This window comes from Lissotriton vulgaris, chromosome 11 (assembly GCF_964263255.1).
Source record: "Lissotriton vulgaris chromosome 11, aLisVul1.2, whole genome shotgun sequence".
NCBI lineage: Eukaryota > Metazoa > Chordata > Amphibia > Caudata > Salamandridae > Lissotriton > Lissotriton vulgaris.
The window spans coordinates 1,041,007,799-1,041,031,769 of NC_141699.1; the positions used below are offsets into that span (position 1 = coordinate 1,041,007,799).

A 23,971-nucleotide genomic window follows, 5' to 3' on the forward strand; every position below is an offset into this window, starting at 1 on the left:
TAGTCCTTCATCCAGAGACGAAAGGAAAAAAGGAGCACAGGGTAATCCAACAAATCCATTCGGGAGCTCTCTCCCGCCGACGGCCTCGCATCCAAACCGGGCAATCAGGGTCACCATGAAGCTCCAGGCCCCTCACCCCGGAGGATCCGCACCACCATCTATGGCAACAGCTTCAACCGCCGCCCGTTGGCCCGCTCAGTCGCTGGGGTTTTCTTCACCCGCCGGCGCCTCTGTTGCTGGCGCCATTGGCATGTTTTGTCATCTAGAGCGGTTCTCTAGATCCTCCATGTGCAGCTGAAGATCCACCTGTTGATCATGGAGGCGGATGATTTCCTGCTGCAGGGCCGCAAGCTCAGTGTCTTTGTTATCACTTTTGGACTCCAGGTCCGCCATTCGCTCCCCTATCCCGTCCATCTCTCGCCGCACTTCCTTGATTTCGCTAGCAAAATCAGCCTTTAAGGTTTGAATGTCTTCCCTTAAGGAAGTGAAGAGGGACTCCAAAAACGCCTTTGTAATGGGCTCCGAGCCCCCCTCTGCTTCCGGCCCCATCTTCCTCGAACCTGGCGTCGCCGTATCCTTGGTCTGTGCGGCCTGCGTTTTCGCAAAAAAGTTCCTTCACTGTCTTGCCTCGGGGCCTCTGGTAGTGGACATCCCCCGTGGCGATTATCCGCTCTGACTCCGGCAGACCACTCCGTTCCCCCCGCCAGCCAGACACGGGCAGACTCTGTACTCTAGGCCAGGGACCCCTTCCTGCTATCTGTGTGTTGCTGAGCAGGTCTGGAGCGGCGTCGCGAGCTCTGTCCCACGTAAGCCAGCACAGCCTCTTCCCAGCCAGCAATGCCACCAAGCCGACGCAGTCCTCTAGTGAGGGGCCTCCTCCACTCCCCGCGCTGCAAGCAGCCCTCTGTTCGCCTCCGTGGGGTCCAGCAGACGGCCTAGTCTCCCCGCTGCCGTGGTTGCACGCCTTCCCAGCCCCAGCCGCTAGTCCAGTGGTGTCCCCCTCACCTCATCAAAGCCTCCGGGCTCGGCCCTCGCACTCCTGTCCCTCGTTTCCGCTGGGCGTCCGGCTCCCTCTCTGCCGGAGCGCGGCTCGCAGGCTCAGTTCGCTAGGCCGGGCAGCAGCGTGGTGACTCACAGGCGCCTTCAAAATGGCATCGCGGCCCTCACCAGGCGGCCGGGTTGCAGTCCCCGGTCTCCTTCACCAGCTCATCGTTCTCAGGCAGTTCATGTACACCGGAGCAGCTCTCCTTCGCCAGACACCCAGCCACCAAGCCCAGCCTCTCCTTCGCGAGACCCCCAGCCACCAAGCCCGTAGACCGCTGTTCCACCGGCCGGCCCCGAGGGACCGCAACGCTGCAGCTGGTCAACACTCTGCTGCCACTGCTCTGCCGCCCAGCTCCTCCGCTCACCAGGCCTCACACCGCTGCCCTTTCCTCCGTTGCCAAACTCTGGCCATCCGCGGCTGCAGGACCGCCTGCCGACTTCTCTGGACCGCCGGGGCCTCCACTCTCCGCCGGTGCGCCGTGCCTCGACTCCGCAGGGGGGTGGTAACACGTCGGTGCTCGCCCACTAAGCCCCGCACGGCTGCTGCTACCGCACCTGTGACCGCCCACCTCCGGGTCTCGGGAGTCCTCTGTTCGGCTCCCGCCCCGCGAACAGCTCCGGGCCTCAATTTTGGCCCCTTGGGGGAAGGGCGCTCCGTCACTCACGAGCCAAGCCCAGCCCGTCTCTCTCGGTGCCAAACTCCCGGACGGCTCCCCCGCCTCAGTCCGCTATGTTCTCTGTCCGGACAGTCCCCAGACCTGTTTCAGTGGGTCCAGGAACGCCAGAACCGGTGCCACAAAACGGCCGTCGGTGGGAGCAGTGAGACTACACGTCTGCTCACGCCGCCATCTTGGCCACGCCCCTAACCGGGCTGTTTAAAGGAGAAAGATTACATTTTTACAGGTAATCCAGATGCCTAATCTGGGCGATACCAAGAGAAATGCATGGCAGCAGGTTATTTGAGTAAACGAGGTAAGTCAAAGCCAACATAATCGGTGCAGTAAAAGAAGTTCTTGGCTAACATAGCTGCCTTCATTTCTAAAGATTTTGGGTGAGATTAAGGTATACCATTTTGTGAGGTTGATGACCTAGCCTCTGCGCCTCCTGGCACACGCCACAGCGGAAAGTCACCTCTGTGGGTTGTGTTGGGTGTGATATGCTGAGGCTGGGGCCTAAAATGACTTACTAGGCAGGCTAAGCAGGCTCAGCTAGATATGGGATTCCACTGCAGAGAGGGGCATGGAAAGAGGAAAAGAGGCCTTGCAAATCTTAATGGTTTAGAACATTGCAGAAAAACTGCTACTCCTCTGTCATCTTAGATGCTTTGTAGGAATGATGGCCTGAGCTAAAAGTGATTTGAAGTTTCTGCACCTCAAATTTCTTTTAGATAATGCATTCCTTCCTATAATTTGACAAGCATCTGCACCTATTAACTATCTCTAATGACTAAGTAAATAATGCAGAAATCTGCCATGTTGCTGAGGCAAGATATCCTCCAGAAATAGAAGCCTGTTGGGAGGACAAATTGTCAGGTTTAACGGCACCAAACTCTCCGCGACCAACCTGGGTGATAAGAATGACGTGGCCTGGTCTGACTTGATCTTCCACAGAAGCTGAGGCAGGAGAGATCACATTGAAAATGCGTACAGTAGTCCTTATTTTAACTCTAGCTAGAAAACAACTCCTCTTAAATGGCCTTGTGGAAACTCCAGCGTACTTAAGTGCTGAAGCTGCGTGTCCTCGACGTTGGCGAAAAGATCTAGTGAGGCTGTACCCCACTACTTGAAGATGCATGATGGTGCCTTAGGATGAGTGTGCCACCCATAGTCTGCCAGACTAAATCTCTGTAAGTTCATAAACTGTGACATTCAGAGACCTCGACTAGGAAGATGTTCTGTTGGTCCAGCCTCCTCCACGAGGCACATCAGCTCCTGACACAGGATCCTGAACCACCCTCCACCCTGGCTGTTGCAATATCACATGGCGGTTGTGTTGCAGGCGAGGACCTGCAGCAGCCTCCCTCTGATGGATGGCAGGAAGGTTTTCAAGACCGGTGGGTCACTAGAACCTACAGAGGACTGATATGAAGCTGGCTCTCTGCAGGAGACCAAAAGCCTATGATGTGTACTTCCCCCAGGTAGCCACCTGCCCCACCTCCCTTGCACATATTTTCACCAAATGTCACTCAGCTGTTTTTGGTTCTTATAAATCACTTGGGACACTCCGCACTGCAAGAAACTATTTTTTTGCACAATCTGTATGCTACGTTCTTATAAATAAAACAAACGTATATGCCAAACAACCTTTTGTGTTTTGAGCGCTCTCTCCTTGACATCCCTCCAAACCCTTACCAAATATTGCTATTACGCTTTGTTATGACTAATGACTAATGCATTTGATAGAATTACTCCACTGGAACCTTTGGTTTTTATATAAAGTACACAACCTGGTTCCTCAGTGAGTAGGGTTTCCTTGTCCTTCCCTTCCACCTCCCTACTCAGCAGTGACATGTCTTTCACCATTGTGGACTCTGCTGGGAGAGAAAGAGTGGCCTGAGCAGGTCAGACTGGCATCTTTCACATCTTTCAGACCCCACTGCAGATACCGGGCAGTCTTCTCCGAGATCTGAATGAAGTCTGAGAAGGCCCACTGATGCTGGGTCTACTGTGATGTGAGGTTCAACTGCAGAGTCCGCATGTGCCACCTGGCATTTGGCGGGCGAGGATGCATGAGTCAAGGGGACTAAAACAACCTCAAACACAACCTCACAGAAACATTCGGAACATATTGTGAATGTCCTGGACTCGCTGCAGCAGAGGCACAGCCCTGAACTGTGTACACAAATGAATGGAAATCTTTGCACTGGCCTCAGGTGGGACTTTGACTTCTTGTTGAAACCCAAGGTCAAGTGTTCACAGCCTTCTGAAGGTGGTCAACGACTGATTACAGTAAGCCTGCCTTTAGCAGCCAGTTTGAGGTATAAGAAACTGTGTACTTTTGACTTCGGAAGACAGGCAGTAATCACCCTCATCACTTTCATAACCACAAGAGGGGCCGAGGTAAGGCTAAAGTGGACCACAGTGAATTGAAAGAGTTCCGGGCCTACCCTCAACCACAGGTACCTTCTGTGCGACTGCAGAATGCACACATGGAAATATTCGTTCTGCAAACACAAAGGTGCAAATCCAGTTTCCTGGGTCTAGAGCCAACCAGATACATGTCACAATGAGAATTTTGAATTGCATTAGAAAGATGGTTCAGTGAGCAGGTCCCAAATTGACCTGAGGCCTCAGTCTTTTGCTAGAATGAAAAGTAACAAGTGTGGCATTCTCCTTTGCACTCTGTCAGAGTGTGGGACCCGTTCAATAGCACCTTTGGACAACACAAGGTCAATTTTCTGGAACAGAATTATAGTGTGCACATCCGAAGTCAATTTGGTGTGGGAGGAAGATGGAGTTGGAAATTAAGGGCAACACATAGCCCCTATAAACAATTTGTTAGGCTCAACTGTCTGACATGATGGTTTTGGAGCTGAGGAGGAAATGTTGTGTTCTGATATTTACCTATCAGGCATAGACCTGTGAGTGAAAAGTTAAGCGACTTGGTAACCCGTGTAGTAGGTGAGGGGGAACTTGAGGATTACTGTCCCTGTTGGATGGAAGAGTTTCTGATGTTGCCTCGTCAACTGCCTCAAAAGGACTGAGAGGATGTAGGAATCTGTCCCCTTCCTGGTCATCAATGTCTTTAGGGAAGAGAACGGTATCTTTCGACGGCGGGGATGATTCAAGCATATGAATCTATGAAAGGATACCCCAATACTGGGTAAATTGGGTGCTTTTAACACTGGACACTAATCAGAACCAAAAATAGTGTGAATCCTCTGGTACTGATGTTAGAGCAAAGGCACTGGGTTGAAATCCAGTTGTATGACCTGCTGAGCTTTTGGTTCTTAAAGTGACTCATAGGTCTGGATGTCGGTTTGTGGTCAGAGATAAGAGTTGGTAACAGATCAGCGACAGTGGAGCTGGTTCCAATGACAGTACAGTCAATAAGGGCCTGACAGGAGGTCCATGTGAGATAGATGGTGTAAGTGGTGGACCAACAGGTATAAGTATGCCTGGAGACCCCTGTGGCTCTGTGGGGTTCACTTGGTGCACCAAAGCACAACAGACATGCCTTATGGGGGTCCTTGGCCAACATCTGATTCCTGCAGGCGTAGCATGGCTTAAACCCTGTCCATTTCAGTGGGGACACCATGAAAACTTTTAGGAGTTATTGGAAGACCGACAAAGGTGAGAGTGGAGCTCTAGATCTGCACTGGAGGATGTAGAAATATAGGACTGAGGTAAGTGCACACGGGTGTCGCTTATATGAGACTCCACTCCATCACTTCGGGGATGGTACGGAGTCACCACAGAGCCATATGGCACCACATATTAGTGAGCAAGAGTATTGCTGAAGAATTCTTCAGATCCAGTCTGGTACATGGGCATATTATGAAGGTGAGGAATCTACTGTTAGTAGTTTTCATCAGAATCCTAATTTACAAACAAGGTCATAACAGACAGCACACTACAAAAATATTTTAAAACATGATAAAGAGCAAAGCATTTCAAGTGGCAAGACCAAAAATAAACAAACTGAATACTCATTTACTTACCAGCCCGACATGAGTGTAATTTAAGCCAAGTTCTCTTGTCATTGTCCAATTTGCATGGTCTTCAATCACTGCCATATCTGGGAATTTGACCGGACTGCTAAAGTAATCAAATTCTAGCTCTAAACAGGGTGTTTCCTGAAAAGACAAACAATAATCATAAAAATTATATAGATGGAAGTGTTCCAAAACCAAACTATAAAAACACAATCAATATGTCATTTTTCCACAGCCTTTAAAAATGCTAATCAGGGATAGGAAGCAGTCTTTCATAACTTCCCAATTTTACCTTGTTAGGATTTGAGCCACTGACTCCAATAGGATTTAACAAATCTTCCATTCCATGAGGTACAGGCCACAGATTCAATGCCATTTTCCCAGAAACCAATGTGTTTGTGTAATCAAAGAGATTAATGTTTCCCCAAGAAAGCGGACAGTGTTCCTTAAAATGGATAAATGAAAGTGATTTAGTCTACACATATATTAGCACATCTCAGTTCACTACAATTCTATTAAGCATAAAGAACAACAGTTTTACTAGTACTGAAAGATACTGGTCTTCAATTAGAGACCACGCTTTTAGACACTGATGTGAAAAACAAAGATAAAAGTTATTTTCGAAATTACACACTCCAACTTCAGAGTGTTCAAAACAAAAAAAAAGATACTTAACTTTGGTAACTGTCTTTCCAATAGATACTCCAACAGCAGATTAATCACTTTACTAACCCTAGGTGCAGGACAGTATTAAGCACATTCTGCATTAGCTCTCATGCAACAGCATGTAGCTTTGGCTCGGTCTGAGCATCGGTTATTGTCAGTAAATGACATCATTTGAGCCTTATACCATCACTCCGGGATTCAGACATCTGCTGGGTATTCTTTTTATAAGAACCCATAGAGACAAGGTCAGCTGTTATTCGACCGTCTGTATATAGACCTACAATCCATTGGAGAACCTTATTATTCAGATGACTATGACCATTACTCACCAACAGAAGAGGGAAGCATCGATAAAGAATCTGCAGGTGGATTAAGAATCCACCAGAAAGTAACTTTTACTTCAGATGGATATTTCTAACTGCAGATTCCTCACCTTTTGAATGGATAACCCAGCAATAACCCTCCCAGGAGGTGGTTCTGAATAAATGGTCACATCAGAGTCTTGGAGCATGGAATGTGTAAAATTGCTATACCTTCTCACCTCCAAGTTCACGTAAATGTTTGGTAAATGTGTGCAGTGAAGCTTATGCGGACTGACAGCATATTTAACTCTTATTGCCCTTATCACTGAAACTATTGCATCTGGACCTGCTTTAAGGATCTGAATTGAAATCCCTTACCTGCCTCGACCACCTCTGCGAGGTTAACTTTCAGGTGGTCCAGGAGGCTCAACACCATCATCTGTTCCATCTTTCACAGTGCATTGATCTATCTTCCCATCAAGCAGGCGGCATTCATCGACATAAGGGCCAGGTTTTCTGCAGAGACGGCTTTCTTAGGTAAGGCCTCTAGCTTCTTGAATTCTCTGTTGGAAGGCCACTAAGAACAAAACAAAGCCTGTACTAACCGTATTGCGAAGAGTGAGTGGACAAATTGGGTCTGCGCCTGTAGTAGAGAGCAATCAGGCTATTCCTGCCTGGTGTGGAAGTTGGTTTGTCTCAGGCCACCTTGATGGGTTCTATAATGGCCTTATCGGAGAGGAGCAGTGGCTTAGACTAGGAGCAGGCAGGTTAATGGCCCTTTGTTAAGAGATCAAACTTGGTCTCCACCACTGTAAGGGGCAAATTCAGTACCTCTATAATCTGACAACAGCAGTAATAGCAGTTACATCCGCAGGCAGAAGTCAAGAGGAGCATACCATCACTACCTCTGGAGAGGTGTTGAGGCCACTAGCTTTTTGATGGGTCAATAGTCGGGGGTATCTCTAGCTGAAGTACAACGCAAATTGTAGCTCTGGAAAGCTTCTAGTCCTGGTGGGTTGATTATTCAGAGTGTCAGGGCAAAGGGGCTGAGCCATGGGAGGTGGCTACCAGGTACATCATGCCCCTGAGGTAGTTGGGAAGCATTGCGCTCTAGGTGCAAGAGACTGCTCCCGATCATCCTGGTAGTGTGAGGGTGTTTTTTTCAAAGATAAACGAACATGCTACTTACCAGTATGCATCTGTTCTTGGCATGTAGGGCTGCTGACATTCATATCTGTGCATAGATCGCCGCCTAGTGTTGGGTCCGGATGATTGCACATTGTTGTCCTGGAAGAGGTTTCGAAGTATCACGAGATAAGTGGCTCCTCCCTTGGACTACAGTGTGCATGGGCATCAACTCCATCCCCAGATTGTTTTAGCCATTGTGGCAAAGATGGAGTGTAACACGGTGAGTGATGACCATGCTAAGAGTGATTCTGAGTGCTGCAGCCGCTACAGGCGCCGGGGAGGAGGGCGGGCGATATGAATGTCAGCAGCCCTACATGCCAAGAACAGATGCATACTGGTAAGTAGCATATTCGGTTCGAGGCATGTGGGCTGCTGAATTCATATCTGTGCATAGAATACATAGCAGTCCCTCCATTAGCGGTGGCCGCCTGTGCCAGCTGCAGCAGTTTGAAAAAGTGTTTTTAGAACAGCCTGCCCTACAGCTGCCTGCTGTTTGGAGTGCACATCTACACAGTAGTGTTTCGTAAATGTTTGTGTGGTAGACCATGTGGCTGCTCTACATATGTTTTCTAAAGGAATATTTCCAAGGAAAGCCATGGAGGCCCCCAACTTTCGGGTGGAGTGGGCCCGTGGGGGGACCGTTAAAGTGCGCTTGGCTTTTTGATAGCAAATTTGAATGCACTTAACGATCCACCTGGCTATACCTGCTTTGGAAATGGGGTTGCCTTTGTGTTGTGGCGAAAAGGCAACAAATAGTTGTTTTGTTTTCCGAAAATCTTTGGTCCTATCAATGTAGTACATTAAGGCTCTCTTGACATCTAGTGTGTGGAGCATTCTCTCCGCCACTGACTCAGGATTTTGGAAGAACACAGACAGTTCTATAGTCTGATTGAACTGTGAAACCACCTTAGGAAGAAACCTAGGGTTAGTGCGAAGCACCACCCTGTTGGAGTGAATTTGTATGAATGGCTCTTGGATAGTTAGTGCCTGGAGTTCACCAATGCGTCGCAGCGATGTAATCGCTATCAGGAAAGCCACTTTCCATGTTAAGAACTGAATCTCGCATGAATGTAGAGGCTCAAAAGGTGGACCCATTAGTCTGGTGAGGACCACATTTAGGTTCCATTCAGGAGCCGGTGGGGTCCGGGGAGGAATGACTCGTTTGAGTCCTTCCAGAAAAGCTTTGATGGCAGGCACTCTGAAAAGTGAGAGATGCTGCCTGTTTTGTAGATAAGCAGCTATTGCGGACAAATGTATACGAATGGAAGCATAGGCCAGATTGCATTTGTATAGATGTAACAGATAACAAATGATGTTGTGAGTAGACGCGTCTAGCGGGTTGATGTTGTGGTCTGCACAATAAATGACAAACCGCTTCCATTTTGCCGCATAGCATGCTCTGGTGGTGGGCCTCCTTGCCGCTCTTATGATATCCATACAGTCGGGAGGCAAGTTGAGGTAGCCAAATTCTAAGACCTCAGGAGCCAGATCGCCAGGTTGAGCTGTTGCGGATCTGGGTGTTGAATGTCGCCATGGCTCTGCTTCAAAAGCCTGGGTGTGAGGTGCAGCCTTTGATGCGGTATCACGGATAGTTCTAGAAACGTGGTGTACCATGGTTGGCGTGCCCACGTCGGAGCAACCAGGATGAGAGTCATCGAGTGTTGCTTCAGCTTGCGTGCCACCAGCGGTATTAGAGGTCCTGGGGGAAAAGCGCAAGCAAATATGCCTGACCAGTTCATCCATATCGCATTGCCCTGCGACTGTGGGTGTGGGAACCTGGCGGCAAAGCTTTGGCATTTGGCGTTTTCCTTTGTGGCGAACAGGTCTATCTCTGGATGACCCCACTGCTGGAAGTACAGGTGGAGTACTGATGGATGTATCTCCCACTCGTGCATTTGGTGGCTGTACCTGCTGAGCAGGTCCGCCATCTGATTGTCTTTGCCTGGGAGGTGTTCCGCCATGAGGAAGATGTTCCTCTGAATGGCCCACTTCCACATGCTCTGAGCCAGATGAGACAACTGTGGAGAGTGTGTACCTCCCTGCTTCTGAATGTAGTACATGGCAGTCATGTTGTCCGTCCGGATCAACACGACCTTGTTGCACAGATGTACTTTGAATGCTTTCATTGCCATGAAGATAGCCATCAGTTCTAGAAGGTTGATGTGCATCTTCTTTTGCTGCGTTGTCCATAGTCCCTGCACTGTGTAGTGGAGTACATGAGCTCCCCATCCCTGGAGAGATGCGTCCGTTGTCAGAATGATCTGTGGCACAGGCTCCTGGAACGGTCGTCCCCTACAAAGGTTTTGTGGATTCCACAAATGCAGAGTCTCGTATGCACGACCGGTTACCAACACTAGGTCTTTCAACTGTCCGTGAGCCTGATTCCACTGACGTGCTAAGCACTCCTGAAGCGGACGCATATGTAGTCTCGCGTGCGGGACTATGAAGATGCAGGAGGCCATCATGCCTATCAACTGCATGAACACTTGTGCCGGAAGCGAGTGTTGCGGTCTGAGTTTTTGTATCAGCAATTAAAGTCAAGTCAAGTCAAGTCATAACACTTATATAGCGCACTACATACCCAGAGGGTTTCAAGGCGCTTAGGAAGGGGAGGTGGATTATTTGTCAAATATCCACGTTTTAAGCTGCTTTCTGAACGCTAGGTGGTTCTGGGTGAGGCGAAGGTAAGCGGGGAGTGAGTTCCATTTTTTGGCAGCCAGGTATGAGAAGGATCTGCCTCCCATGGTGGTCTTGTTGATGCGAGGTACAGTGGCGAAGGCTTGGCTGGAAGAGCGCAGTTGGCGGGAGGGGGTGTAGAAGGACATTCGCGAGTTGAGGCAATCTGGTCCGATGTCGTAGAGTGATTTGTGTGCGTGGGTAAGCAGTCGGAAAGTAATCCTCTTATTGACGGGTAGCCAGTGGAGGTCTTTAAGGTGACCAGAGATGTGTTCGTTGCGTGGGATGTCTAATATGAGCCTGGCTGAGGCGTTTTGGATTCGTTGTAGTTTCTTCTGGAGTTTAGCAGTGGTACCTGCGTAGAGGGTGTTTCCGTAGTCCAGTCGGCTCGTGACTAGAGCGTGGGTGACTGTTTTCCTTGTTTCGGAGGGGATCCAGCGAAATGTTTTTCTGAGCATGCGAAGAATGTTAAAGCAGGAAGAGGATACGGCGCTGACTTGTCTGTTCATTGAGAGTGAAGAATCCAGGATGACGCCAAGGTTCCGTGCGTGGTCTGTCGGGATGGGTGCATTTCCGAGGGCTTCCGGCCACCAGGAGTCGTCCCATGCAGAGGGGGATTTACCTAAGATGAGGACTTCTGTTTTGTCTGAGTTCAGTTTCAGACGGCTTTGTTTCATCCATTCGGCGACTTCTTTCATTCCTTCGTGTAGGTTAGTTTTGGCGGTGCTGGGGTCCTTGGTGAGAGATAGGATCAGTTGAGTGTCATCCGCGTAAGAGATGATGTTGAGGTTGTGTTGGCGGGCGATGGCCGCGAGGGGGCTCATGTATACGTTGAAGAGGGTGGGACTGAGTGAGGATCCTTGTGGTACGCCGCAGATGATTTCAGAGGCCTCGGACTTGAATGGTGGGAGGCGGACTCTCTGGGTTCTTCCGGTGAGGAACGAGGTGATCCATTCCAGTGCCTTTCCTTGGGTTCCGATGTTTCTGAGGCGTTGTAAAAGGGTGCCGTGGCAGACTGTGTCGAAGGCTGCAGAGAGGTCAAGGAGGATGAGGGCGACTGTGTCTCCATTGTCCAGTAGAGTTCGAATGTCGTCTGTTGCTGCGATGAGTGCGGTCTCAGTGCTGTGTTTGGCTCGGAAGCCAGATTGTGAGGGGTCGAGTGATTTGTTGGCTTCGAGGAAGGCGGAGAGCTGGTTGTTGACAGCTTTCTCGATGACTTTGGCCGGGAATGGAAGAAGTGAGATGGGGCGGTAGTTTTTGAGTTCGGTGGGGTCTGCTGTTGGTTTTTTCAGAAGGGCGGTGAGTTCAGCGTGTTTCCAGTCTTCTGGGAAGGTAGCGGAGTTGAAGGAGCAGTTGATGACGTCTCGGAGGTGCGGTGCTATGATGGAGTCTGCTTTGTTGAAGATGTGGTGAGGGCATGGGTCTGTGGGGGATCCAGAGTGGATGGAATTCATCAGGCGGATGGTTTCCTCAGTGGAGATTGGGTTCCAGGCGTTAAGGGTGTTGACGGGGGGAGGATGGTCAGCTGATGGTAGGGTGGGTTGCCTTCCGGGTTGGTTGTCAAAGCTGTTGTGGATGTCAGCAATCTTGTTGTGGAAAAAAGAGGCTAGGGAATCGCAGAGGGTTTGAGAGGGGGTGATGTCGTTGGAGTTGGCCGAGGGGTTGGAAAATTCCTTGACGATGTTGAAAAGTTCCTTGCTGTTGTGGGCGTTGTTGTCAAGTCGATCTTTGAATGCTGTTTTCTTGGCTTTTCGGATCAGTTGGTGGTGAGTACGGATGGCGCTTTTGAAGGCGTCCTTGTCCTAAAAGCCGTTGATCCTCACTGAATTTGGCTGTGCTTTGGCTGTCAGAGTGTCTATTGTCGCGTTCAGATACTGTCGTACGTGGGCGGGCTGAAGGTTGGACTTTGGGTAGTTCAGTGAGAATCCCAGATCGTGAAGAAGGTGAATGGTGTGGGACATGTGGGCGGCACACTGCTTGGCCGACTTTGCTTGGATAAGCCAGTCGTCCAGATAAGGGTAGACGTGAATATTCTGTCTCCGTAGGTGTGCAGCCACGGTCGCCAGGCACTTTGTAAACACCCTGTGTGCCGTCGTCACTCCGAAAGGGAGGACCTTGAATTGGTAATGCTGATTCTGAATGGTGAATCTGAGGTATTTTCTGTGTGACTGGTGTAGCGGAATATGAAAGCATGCATCCTTCAGATCTAATGTTGCGAGGAAATCTCCCTGACTGAGCAACGGTAGGACCTGCTGCAGTGTTAGCATGTGAAAGTGTTCTGATAGAATGTACTGGTTTAGGGGTCTGAGGTCCAGTATGGGTCTGAGGGACTCGTCCTTTTTTGGGATTAAGAAGTAGTGAGTACACTCCTGTACCTTTTTCTTCCACAGGCACGAGTTAGATTGCTCCTTTTTGCAGCATGACGAGTACCTCCTGCTGCAATAAGTGCAAATGCTCTGTGGACATAGGACGGTGTCTTGGGGGTATGTTGGGTGGAGTGGATGTTAACTCCAGACAATAACCGTACTGGATAAGCTTCCTGACCCACCTGTCTGTGGTGATGGATTTCCAGACCGGCAGGAACTGTTGTAGTCTCCCCTCGACCGGTGTTGTATGGTCGGGGGGCAGTGACAAGGCGTCACTGTTTGTTAGTGGCGGAGGATCTGGAGCTGTTATTTCCACGACCTCTGCCCTTGGCGCTGTTTCCACGATAGCCACCTCTACTTTGTTTGGTGTATGTGGCTTGCGCGCCACCTTTATTGTACTGTGTTTGCTGGGACAGCTGGCCTCTGGAAACTCCTCTATTGTTTGAGCGACGAAAAGAACCACCCCTGAACTGCTGCGACTGGAGAGCCCCCATAGACTTTGCAGTTTGTGTCCTTTTTGATTTTTTCCAAGGTGGTGTCCACCTCTGGGCCAAATAAATGATCAGGGTTTACAGGCTGATTTAGTATGGTGGTCTGCATCTCTGGCTTGAACCCGGAGATTCTGAGCCAGGCATGTCGCTAAACATCACACTTGTGTTAATGGCTCTGGCCGCGGTGGCTGCTGCGTCCAGTGCACACTTGATAGAAGCATTTGATATGAGCTTTCCTTCCTGTATGAGCATCTCTGCTGCCTCCTTATATTCATCTGGCAAGTGTTGTAACAGGGTCTCAAGTGCATCGTAATGGGCCCTGTCATATCTGGCAGAGAGTGCCCGAGTGTTTGAAATGCGCCAGATATTGGCCGCTTGAGCTGCCACCGTTTTCCCTGATGCTTCTAGCACTTTAGATTCTTTATCAGGGGGAGGAGCATCACCGGTTTGCGAGTTCGCCCTCTTCCGGGCATTGGAAACAACCAGAGAGTCCAATGGCAACTGTCCCTTAATGTAGGTAGGGTCCCCAGGCGCCGGTTTGTACTTTTTTCAATTCTGGGGTTTATCACCCTGGCCCTTGTGGGCTCTTTAAATATGTCCCCAGCATGTTTTTAGACACCCTTTAGCATTGGCAGAGTCTTGACAGTTCTCTCTGAGGTGGAAAAGGTGTCAAACAGAAAATCCACTTCAATAAGGTCAGCATGGAGCTGGACATCATGATTTTTGGCTGCCCTTTCAATAAGTGCATTAAACGCCGCCGAGTCTTCAGTAGGCGATGTTTTTACAGCATACACATGAGCAAAGGGCGCCGGGATGCCTACGGGTAGCTGTGCGCGTAACAAATGTGTAATTCATTCATTCAGTGTCCGGGGCAGTGTGTGGATCCCCTGGGTCAGCAGCGTCCGCCCAGTGTTCATTGTGATCTTCTGGATCAGTGTCTACAGGATAGCTGTACTCCTCATCGTCACCTTCCCCTGTCTCCACATCCGAGTAAGTGGGCGAAACAGGAGCAGTGTCGTGGCCACGTGGAGATATAAGTTCGACAAGAACGGGTGTTGCAGTGGAATGCTTCTTTTTTAATGGGATTCTATATGACTCCATAGGCTGTTCCTGGGCGATCTTTCGTTTGTAAATTGAAAGTCTGCCCGTGTCGGCATCGATAAATTGTTCTGGCTGCTCTTCAAGCGAGGGTTGTCGATGCTTTGTGACCAGTACTGCAGTTGTGGGCTTCGGCCCTGAGGACACCTTCTTGGACGCTTCGACGGCCATCTTAGGGGCGAAGGCCTTAGGCACCACTTTCGGCGGCAGCGTGAACTGGATGGGCGTCGGAGATTTTTGAGGTTTACTGGCAGGCTTTGGTGGTGGAGTATCCTTTGGTCCGACAGCCGAAGCCTTTTTCTTAATTCGCTTCAGCGATTCAGACACCTGCTTCGAGAAGGAGGCGGACGGCTGCGTCGACTCGACAGGTTCCTTTGAGCCACCGCCAGGCGTGGACTCCAGGTTCGTACCACTGTGAGCCTTGTCTGGTCGACGCGTAGGATCGAGAACCTTCTGAGCTCAGAGTCCTTTGTCTGTGTCGACGGTCTTCGGCGCCGATCTTTTCGGGTCGACGTCCTTGACCAGTTTTTTCGGTGTCCCAGTCTTCGGCTCGACACCCTTTAGCGACCTCACCGGGTCAATAACACCTTTATGCTTCGTCGGTGCCGATAGTTCAGAGGACTTTGAGCCGACCAAAGCAATACACACTTTCGGTTTCAATTTCGTCTCTAGTGCTTTTGGTTGCGTAGACACCGAAGCTTTTTCTTTCGGTTTCGATTTTGTAACCCGTGGCTCCTTAGAAGTGTCCAAAGCCGGGCCCGAAGGCGAGGCTGTAGAACCCAGTGTAAGATCTTGGGTAAGGCCATGTGGCGATCCCTCGACCTAAGCCTTATTAAGTGTCTCGCCCCAGTATCAACGTTCGGGCCTAGCTCCTCGCTTGAGCTATCTTCCATGGCCCCAAAGGCCCCATCATCGTCTCCTACCTCGTCGACGACGTCTTCAGTATCGACCATTTCAATATCAGCGTCGTAGCTGGAGTCGATCTCCGATGCGGGGTCAGACAGGTTCTCTCGAACCTCCCGCTCTGCTCACTCATTGTCCTCGGCATCGAAGATGTACATCGGGTCAGGTGCCGTCTGCTGGGCTTCCTTGCGCGCTGCGCGTCGAAGTCGAATCGTCTTCTTGGAGCGGAAACGAGAACAAGCCATACAGCTGGCTTCATCGTGATCTGGCGACAGGCACTTGTTGCACACCGGGTGGACGTCGATGTGAGTATATTTCGAGTTGCACACGGGACATCTCTTGAACGGGCTCCGTTCCATGATGGTAGGTGGATAAGGCCTCTGGCGTCGACCGGGCCTTCAGTGCTGAAAAGCCACGCGGCTCCTCTGGATGTCCGGCTCGGGAACTGAGCTGGAACAGAACTGGGCACTGATCGCAAGCCAATACCGACGATATACTAAAGGCCTTTTGGCCAAAAAGAAAGTTTTTTATCGATTCCAAACTTGAGTTAACAAATATGCATCTGAACCCAATGGCGGAAAAAAACAATCTGGGAATGGAGTCGATGCCCGTGCGCACTGTAGTCCAGGGGAGGAGCCACCTATCTTGTGATACTTCGAAGACTCTTCCAGGACAACAATGTGCAATCATCCGGACCCAACACTAGGCGGCGATCTATGCACAGATATGAATTCAGCAGCCCACATGCCTCGAACACTATGAACCTTACAGTGCCAGAAGGATGTGTAGCAGTAGTCTGTTTGCAGGGGCAGGATTGACAGTGGAAAAAATTAAATGGGGCACAGGACAAATAAGAAAATGAGGCAGGGCAGAGCCAAAGTGACAGATTTAGGTGACAGGCTACTTATTATTTACCAGTCCTACTGCCTCCTAATTTTAGAATTAAATCTTACCACTTTTTGTGGTGAAGTTCGTGGGAAGAGGTGCAGAATGCCGGCCTGTCCAAAATGTCAGGAGTGTCATGTATTGTATCTAGTGTCATCTAGTTCAGACGCCCCACTATCACTTGCTTTGACCTCTATCCAATTTCATGTTTTGTGATTTTCTGTGATTTCACAGTAGTGCCAGAGGTCATGTTACATGTTTTCCAGTGATGTCACCAATGTGCTAATTAGTCTTTTTGAAACTTGAAAAATACAACCTCTATTTGGACAGAGTTGGCAGGTGTGCATATTCCTTTACCTCTGGGTTTATTAATGTAGGTCAAACATTGTCAACCGCACCAACAATCAGGACTCCTTATGCATCTTACTACTTTTCACAACTTCCTTTCCCCATTTGTGGTACACTATAACCCAGTGTTTAACCAAATAGAACAAGACTGTAAAACCCTTACCTCTTTAGCACCCTTCCTGCCTTTCACGGAGCAGATTGAAAGACAAAGGCGAGCAGCACGAGGAATGTCAGGAATGTACATGTCATAGCTCAGCCACTCATTCCATCTAGACAATTAAAAAACAACAACAAAAAACGGGATTATTGTGGATTTCAGAAAGAAATATTAAGGGTTTGGATACACAATCATATCAGATATTCTTCCACAGTTCTGGTTGTACTGGCTTGGAGCATGTTAAAATAAAGTGGAAATTTGTTCCTATTCAATAGACCATTTAGACAGGGAAGGACACATTTGTATAACACGTATTTATATCCTAGAGTCATTAAATATGAATCAGCACTGACAACCAAATTGGTGCAGCTTCTTTTAAATGTTATATTGTTCCTAAAGTACACAATCGCTCCTGGTGAATGCACCTCGTACCTGGATGTTGTTATCATCTTATTCTTATCGTCTTAGCCAACAATATTTTTTTATACCGGTTTTTCCAAATCAATACAAAATTAGATTAATGAAATAGAGATTTAGTTTGTTTTTGCCTAATGATTTTACTCAGTCCTAACTAATGAACTTTGAAAAGAAAAGCTGCAGACTGTGAAACTATCAGCTTGAGAGTTTTTTACACGAGTTGGTCCTTCAATTTGCATGAGCGAAAACAATGGTTGCGAGATAACACACACGCTTATAGATGTTTATCGCAAAGTTCAGATTAAGTGTCATCATTTATGCACTTACATAACTTAAATTAGATTTGGCTGTAGAAGGACCAAACTGAGCCTGAATAAGTCATAAGATTTTCTTAATAATTTTACAACGTATGTTGTAAGGTCATAAGATCTTTTCGTCTTCAAGCAAACAGTACATTCTGTGCATCATAGCATCCTCACAAAGCCCATCTTAAACTGCAAGCTCCTTAGTCAAAAGATCACCTGCTGAAAACACAACTTCTGCTCTTTTGGCTCAAGAGGAAAAAAATAAGCATGAAGAGAAAAGAACAAGTTACTGTATAATATGTCTATCCTGCGTGCTGAAGTCAGTTTCCATTCGTGACTTTCCATGCCAGAAGCTCGGGGGAAACAAAGAGTACTAACCACTGGTGTGTGAAATTAAGGCCCTGAAAGGGGAACATACCAGAGTCTAATAATCCATTCGCAGAGTAGGGAAGAATGGTTGGTCGATAAGGAATCTGAGGCTAGCTATTCCCTCAACAAGATATGGGGTTACCAAAGGTAAGTAACTTCTTTATCTGATAGAGAGTTCTAGCAGCAGATTCCTTACATTAGAATAGATACCCAAGCAATACCTCCCCGGAGGAGGGTCTGCGAAAAGGTTGCTCACTAAAAAGTCCTTAGGAACCGAATGGGCAAAGTCAACATGTCTACAGACCAGAGTGTCGAGGGAGTAGTGCTTGGTAAACTTATGCAATGATGCTCACATTGCGGCCTGGCAGATGTCCAGAAGAACAAGTTACTTACCTTCGGTAACAATATATCTGTAAGAAACATTAGTAGTGATAGATTCCTTACCTTAGAATTACCTCCAGGCGTCAGACTGGATCCGGAAAGTTATCGCCAGCAGTACCCCTGCGCATCAGTAGGTGGCGTTGTGTGGCTCCACGTCCGTCGTTTACGTCGTGGTCGCCGAGAAGACGTCACGGGCGCTACCTAGACGCCGCCCATGTGCGCCGACGTCAGCTCTGTACACGACTTTCCGCGCCAGTAACACAGAGCCATGCAAGAAACAGACCACTGGTTCATTTAAACTAGGGCCCTGAAAGGGATGACCTTAACCCTAGAAATCAGTTCGGCAGAATGGGGAGGATGGGTGGGGCGGTAAGGAATCTATCACTACTAATGTTTTTTACAGATGTATTGTTACCAAAGGGAAGTAACTTATTCATTTGAAAGAAACACATAGTAATAGATTCCTTACCTTAGAATAGATACCCCAGCGATACCAACCCCGGTGGGGGGTCTGCGAACCAAGATCACACCAGAAAGTCACGGAGAACAGAACGGCCAAAGAAGCAGTCTCTACGGACTTGGCTGTCCAGGCAATAATGCTTAGTAAACGTGTGCAGCGAGGCCCACGTGGCTGCCCGACAGATGTCTTGTAGGGGGACACCACGTCCCAATGAAGTAGTGGCTGCAGTAGCTCTGGTGGAATGAGTACGCAGTCCCACCAGAGGTTCCTTTTTAGCCAACGAGGAACAGGCTTTGATACACACGACGACCCTGCGGGAGATAGTCCTCTTGTGTACCGCCCGACCTTTCTTTGTGCCAACATACCCAACAAAGAGCTGGTCATCAATCAGGAACTGTTGTGTGCAGTTGAGATAAAATGAGAGCGCACGATTTGGGTCCAGATGGTGGAGCCTCTCTTCCTCCCTGGAAGGATGCGGAAAGAAGGTGGGCAAGGTAATAGACTGCCCAATGTAAAAAGCTGTAACAACATTTGGCAAAAAAGGAAGGACGGGGCCTGAACACAACCTTGTCCGGATGGACTGATAGGAAAGGAGGCTTACAAGAAGGAGCCTGGAGCTCACTCACTCGCCTAGTGGAAGTGGTGGCCACCAGGATAGCAGTCTTCAAATCAAGACACGAAGAGGACAGTTATGAAGGGGCTCAAAGGGAGCGCACATCAAGTATGTAAGAACCAGGTTCAAGTCACACTGAGGCATCACAAAAGGAATAGCAGGAAAAAGGTGTGTAATGCCTTTGAGAAGGAATATGCTACTTACCAGTATGCATCTGTTCTTGGCATAGAGGGCTGCAGAGTGGTACATTTATGAATAGATCGCCATCTGGTGGTGGGCTTGGATGATTGCACTTGTTTTTCTCTTGGAGAAGTTTTTGTTGTCACGAGACTGATGACTTCTCCTTTGGTTGCTAGTGCGCATGGGCATCGGCTCCATCCTTAGATTGTTTTGCCATAGTAGGGTTAGATGGAGTAGTATGATAGAATACAGATAGAAATGCCCATGTAAGTATCTAAATAAGATAGTGTTGGAACAGACACAGGTTTCCGGGGAGGCTGGGAGGGCATGTACAACTCTGCAGCCCTCTATGCCAAGAACAGATGCATACTGGTAAGTAGCATATTCCGTTGAGGCATATGGGCTGCAGATGGTACATTTATGAATAGACTATACAGCAGTTACCTCCCTAGCGGTGGTGACCAGTGTCTGTTGCAACAGTTTGAAATAAAGTTTTAGTACAGCTTGGCTCACTCTAGCTTGTTGTGTCGCCTGCACATCTACACAGTAGTGTTTTCGTGAAGGTATGCGGTGTAACCCAGGTAGCTGCTTTGCCCATGTCATCTAGAGGAATGTTTCCTAAGAATGCCATAGATGCCCCTAGTTTACGTGTAGAGTCAGCTCTAGGAGGAACAGTTAATGTCCTCTTTGCTTTTATGTAACATATTTGTATACATTTTACAATCCACCTGGCAATGCCTGCTTTAGAGATAGGATTGCCCTTATGTGTTGGAGAAAACGCTACAAATAGTTGTTTGGTTTTTCTGAAAGTTTGTGTCCTTTCTATGTAGTACAATATTGCCCTTCTTACATCTAATGTATGTAGGGCTCTTTCTGCTACTGTCTGTGGTTTTGGAAAGAAGACTGGTAGTTCCACTGGTTGATTGATGTGGAATGCTGAAATTACTTTAGGCAAGAATTTTGGGTTTGTTCTAAGAACCACTTTATTTTGGTGTAACTGTAGGAATGGTTCTTGTATTGTAAATGCCTGTATTTCACTTACTCTTCTGAGTGAAGTAATGGCTATAAGAAAGGCTACCTTCCATGTAAGGAATTGTATTTCACACCTATGCATAGGTTCGAAAGGCGGTCCCATTAGTCTGGTGAGTTCTACGTTGAGATTCTAGACCGAGGAAGGCGGTAGCCTTGGTGGAATGACTCTTGAGGCCTTCCATGAAAGCTTTTATTGCTGGCAGTTTAAACAGGGATAGATGTTGCCCGTTTTGTAGGTACGCAGCTATAGCTGCAATATGTACTCTAACAGATGTGTAAGCAAGGTTACATTGCTGTAAGTGTAGTGAATAGCAAATAATCTCTTTTGTGGATGCGTCCAGAGGGTTGATGTAATTACTGTTACAGTATATAGCAAACCTCTTCCACTTTGCTGCATAGCATGCTCTGGTGGTAGGACGTCTTGTTTGCTTAATAATTTCCATACAGTTTGGAGGTAAATTTAAGTATCCAAATTCTATGACCTCAGGAGCCAGATCGCTAGGTTCAATTGTTTGGGATCTGGGTGCATTATTTCTCCATGGTCTGTGTAAGGTGCATGGGTAATATTTCTAACTTTTGATGTGGCACCTGTGAGAGTTGCAGTAGTGTGGTGAACCACGGCTGTCGTGCCCACGTGAGTGCTACTAGTATCATTGTCATTGAATGTTGTTGCAGTTTTCGAACCACTAATGGAATTAGTGGGACAGGGGGAAAAGCGTATGCAAATTTGTTGGTCCAATTTATCCATAACGCATTGCCCTGAGACAGGTGGTGTGGGTACCTGGATGCGAAGTTTTGGCATTTTGCGTTCTGATGAGTGGCAAATAGATCTATCTCTGGTTGTCCCCATCTTTGGAAGAATGGCTGCAGTATTTGGTCGTGCAGTTCCCATTTGTGTATTTGTTCTGACTCTCTGCTTAAGATGTCCGTCATCTGATTTTGAACACCTATCAGGAGTTCGGCTAACAGATAAATCTTTTGAGGAATGGCCCATCTCCAAATGTCCTGCGCTAGTCTGGATAGTTGGAGAGAGTGTGTCCCCCCCCTGTTTTTGAATATAATACATCGCTGTCATGTTGTCTGTTCTGATGAGGACTGCTTTGTTGAGAATGTGCATTTAAAAAGCTTTTAATGCTAGAAACACTGCTAGTAGTTCTAGATAATTGATGTGCAGCCTTTTTGCTGTACACTCCATCTTCCCTGCACTGTATATTTGTCCATATGCGCTCCCCATCCGGCGAGCGATGCATCCGCTGTTAGTATCACTTGTGGAATCGGTTCTAGGAACGACCGCCCCTTGGAAATGTTTGTTGTGTTCCATCACTTCAGAGAGCGATGTGTGCGGTTGTTTACCAACACCAGATCTGTAATCTGACCTTGAGCCTGATTCCACTGTGCTGCTAGACATTCCTGCAGCGGACGCATTTGTAGTCTGGCATATGGTATTAGCAGTATGCAAGAGGACATCATCCATAATAACTGCATGAACACTCGGCCTGTTAGTGACTGTTGTGGTTGAAATCTTTGGATCAAGGTAGGCATTGTTTGTATCCTGATTGGATTGGGGTATACTTTGGCTCTTTCTGTGTCTATAGTAGCCCCTAGATATTGTTGAATTTTGTTTGGTTGCAGGTGGGATTTTGTGTAGTTCACCATAAACCCTAGCTGGTGCAGCAACTGAATGGTCTTTTGTGTGTTTTGAAGACATTCCTCTTGTGATTTGGCTTTTATTAGCCAATTGTCCAAGTAAGGGAAGACATGTATTTGTTGTCTTCTTAGGTGTGCTGCAACCACTGCTAGGCATTTTGTGAACACCCTTGGTGCTGTTACCCCAAACGGAAGGACTTTGAACTGATAATGTTGTCCTTCCACAACAAACCTGAGATATTTTCTGTGGGCTTTGTGAATTGGGATGTGAAAGTAAGCGTCTTTTAGATCCAGTGTAGAAAGAAAGTCCCCTTTCTTCAGTAAAGGAAGTACTTGCTGGAGCGTGACCATGTGGAAATGTTCCGAATTTATGTATGCATTTAGAGGTCTGAGGTCTAGTATTGGTCTTAGAGACCCGTCCTTTTTGGGAATTAGAAGTATAGCGAATATACCCCTGCTCCTTGTTGATGTTGTGGAACCTTCTCTATAGCATGCTTTTGTAGCAGTGATAGTACTTCCTGTTTTAACAATGTTAGATGATCTTGACTCATTGGACGTTGTTTGGGGGGGATGTTTGGTGGGGTAGCTGTGAGTTCTAGGCAAAAACCATGTTGGATAATTTGTCTCACCCACCTGTCTGATGTTTTCCCAGACAGGTAGGAACTGTGGTAGACGTCCCCCGACCGGTGTTATATGGTCTGGGGGGAGTTGTATGAAGTCACTGTTTTGGGGTTGGGGAGTTGCGGTTGTTGGTATTTCCGTGACCTCTACCCTTGTTGTTACCTCTGTAACTGCCTCTTGAATTACCTCTGGGTGATGTTGGTGTAAAAGAGGTAGATTTCTGGCTTGTGCCTGTATTCTTTGACCCGCCTCTATAGGTGGACCTATGAAAGGAACCCCTTTGACTTGGCTGTTGCAATGCTCCCATTGATTTAGCCGTTTCCGTGTCTTTTTTCGTTTTTTCTAACGTCTCATCTGTGCGTGAGCCAAAAAGTGTCTTTCCATCAAAAGGCTGGTTCAATAATGAGGTTTGTACTTCTTGTTTGAACCCTGAGACTCTGAGCCATGCATGTCTTCTTAACATGATACTGGTGTTGATGGACCTTGCTGCAGTGTCTGCTGCGTCTAAAGCACATTTAATGGAAGTGTTAGTTATTATCTTCCCTTCCTGTATAAGCTGCCCTTTTTTGATATTCCTTAGGGAGATGTGTAATGAGTTTTTCTAACTCATCATAATGAGCTCTATCATAGCGTGCAAGTAGCGCTTGTGTATTAGCTATGCGCCAGCTGTTTGCCGCTTGGGATGCTACTCTTTTGCCAGAGGCATCTATTAATTGGATTCTTTATCAGGAGGCGGAGCCTCTCCTGTAGTTAATGAGTTTGCTCTCTTACGAGCGTTTGTGACTACTAGCGAGTCGAGAGGTACCTGTCCCCTGATAAATATTGGGTCCTTTGGGGCTGCCTTATATTTTTTATCAATTCTTGGATTTAATACCCTAGCCCTCACAGGATCTTTGAATATGTCAGCTGTGTGATTGAGAAGACCCTTAAGCATAGGTAGTGTTCCTGATGTTCTTTGTGCAGCAGGTAGTGTTTCTAGAAGGAAATCCTCTATTTGAGGTTCCTTGTGTAAATCTACCTTGTGGTATTTTGCTGCCCTATTAATTAACTGTACAAAACCTGTATTATCATCAGGTGGTGAGGGTTTTGAGGGATATAGTTCGGGGTCGTTATCGTTATCTGACCCTGCATTATAATCCTCCCAAGGGTCTGCTTCATCTGGGCCAGT

General features: G+C 47.8%; 1 protein-coding gene across 1 annotated transcript in view; it reads right to left on the reverse strand.

Annotated features, from left to right (window-relative positions):
• The window catches only part of PIK3CA (phosphatidylinositol-4,5-bisphosphate 3-kinase catalytic subunit alpha), a 300,074-nt gene that overhangs the window by 162,959 nt on the left and 113,144 nt on the right, over positions 1 to 23,971 (reverse strand). The window contains exons 6-8 of the mRNA XM_086944379.1: positions 16,785 to 16,890; positions 5,991 to 6,143; positions 5,705 to 5,839 (exon numbers count right to left, since the gene is read on the reverse strand). Coding sequence (XP_086800505.1) covers positions 5,705 to 5,839; positions 5,991 to 6,143; positions 16,785 to 16,890 — 394 coding nt within the window. The remainder of the gene's footprint in view (positions 1 to 5,704; positions 5,840 to 5,990; positions 6,144 to 16,784; positions 16,891 to 23,971) is intronic.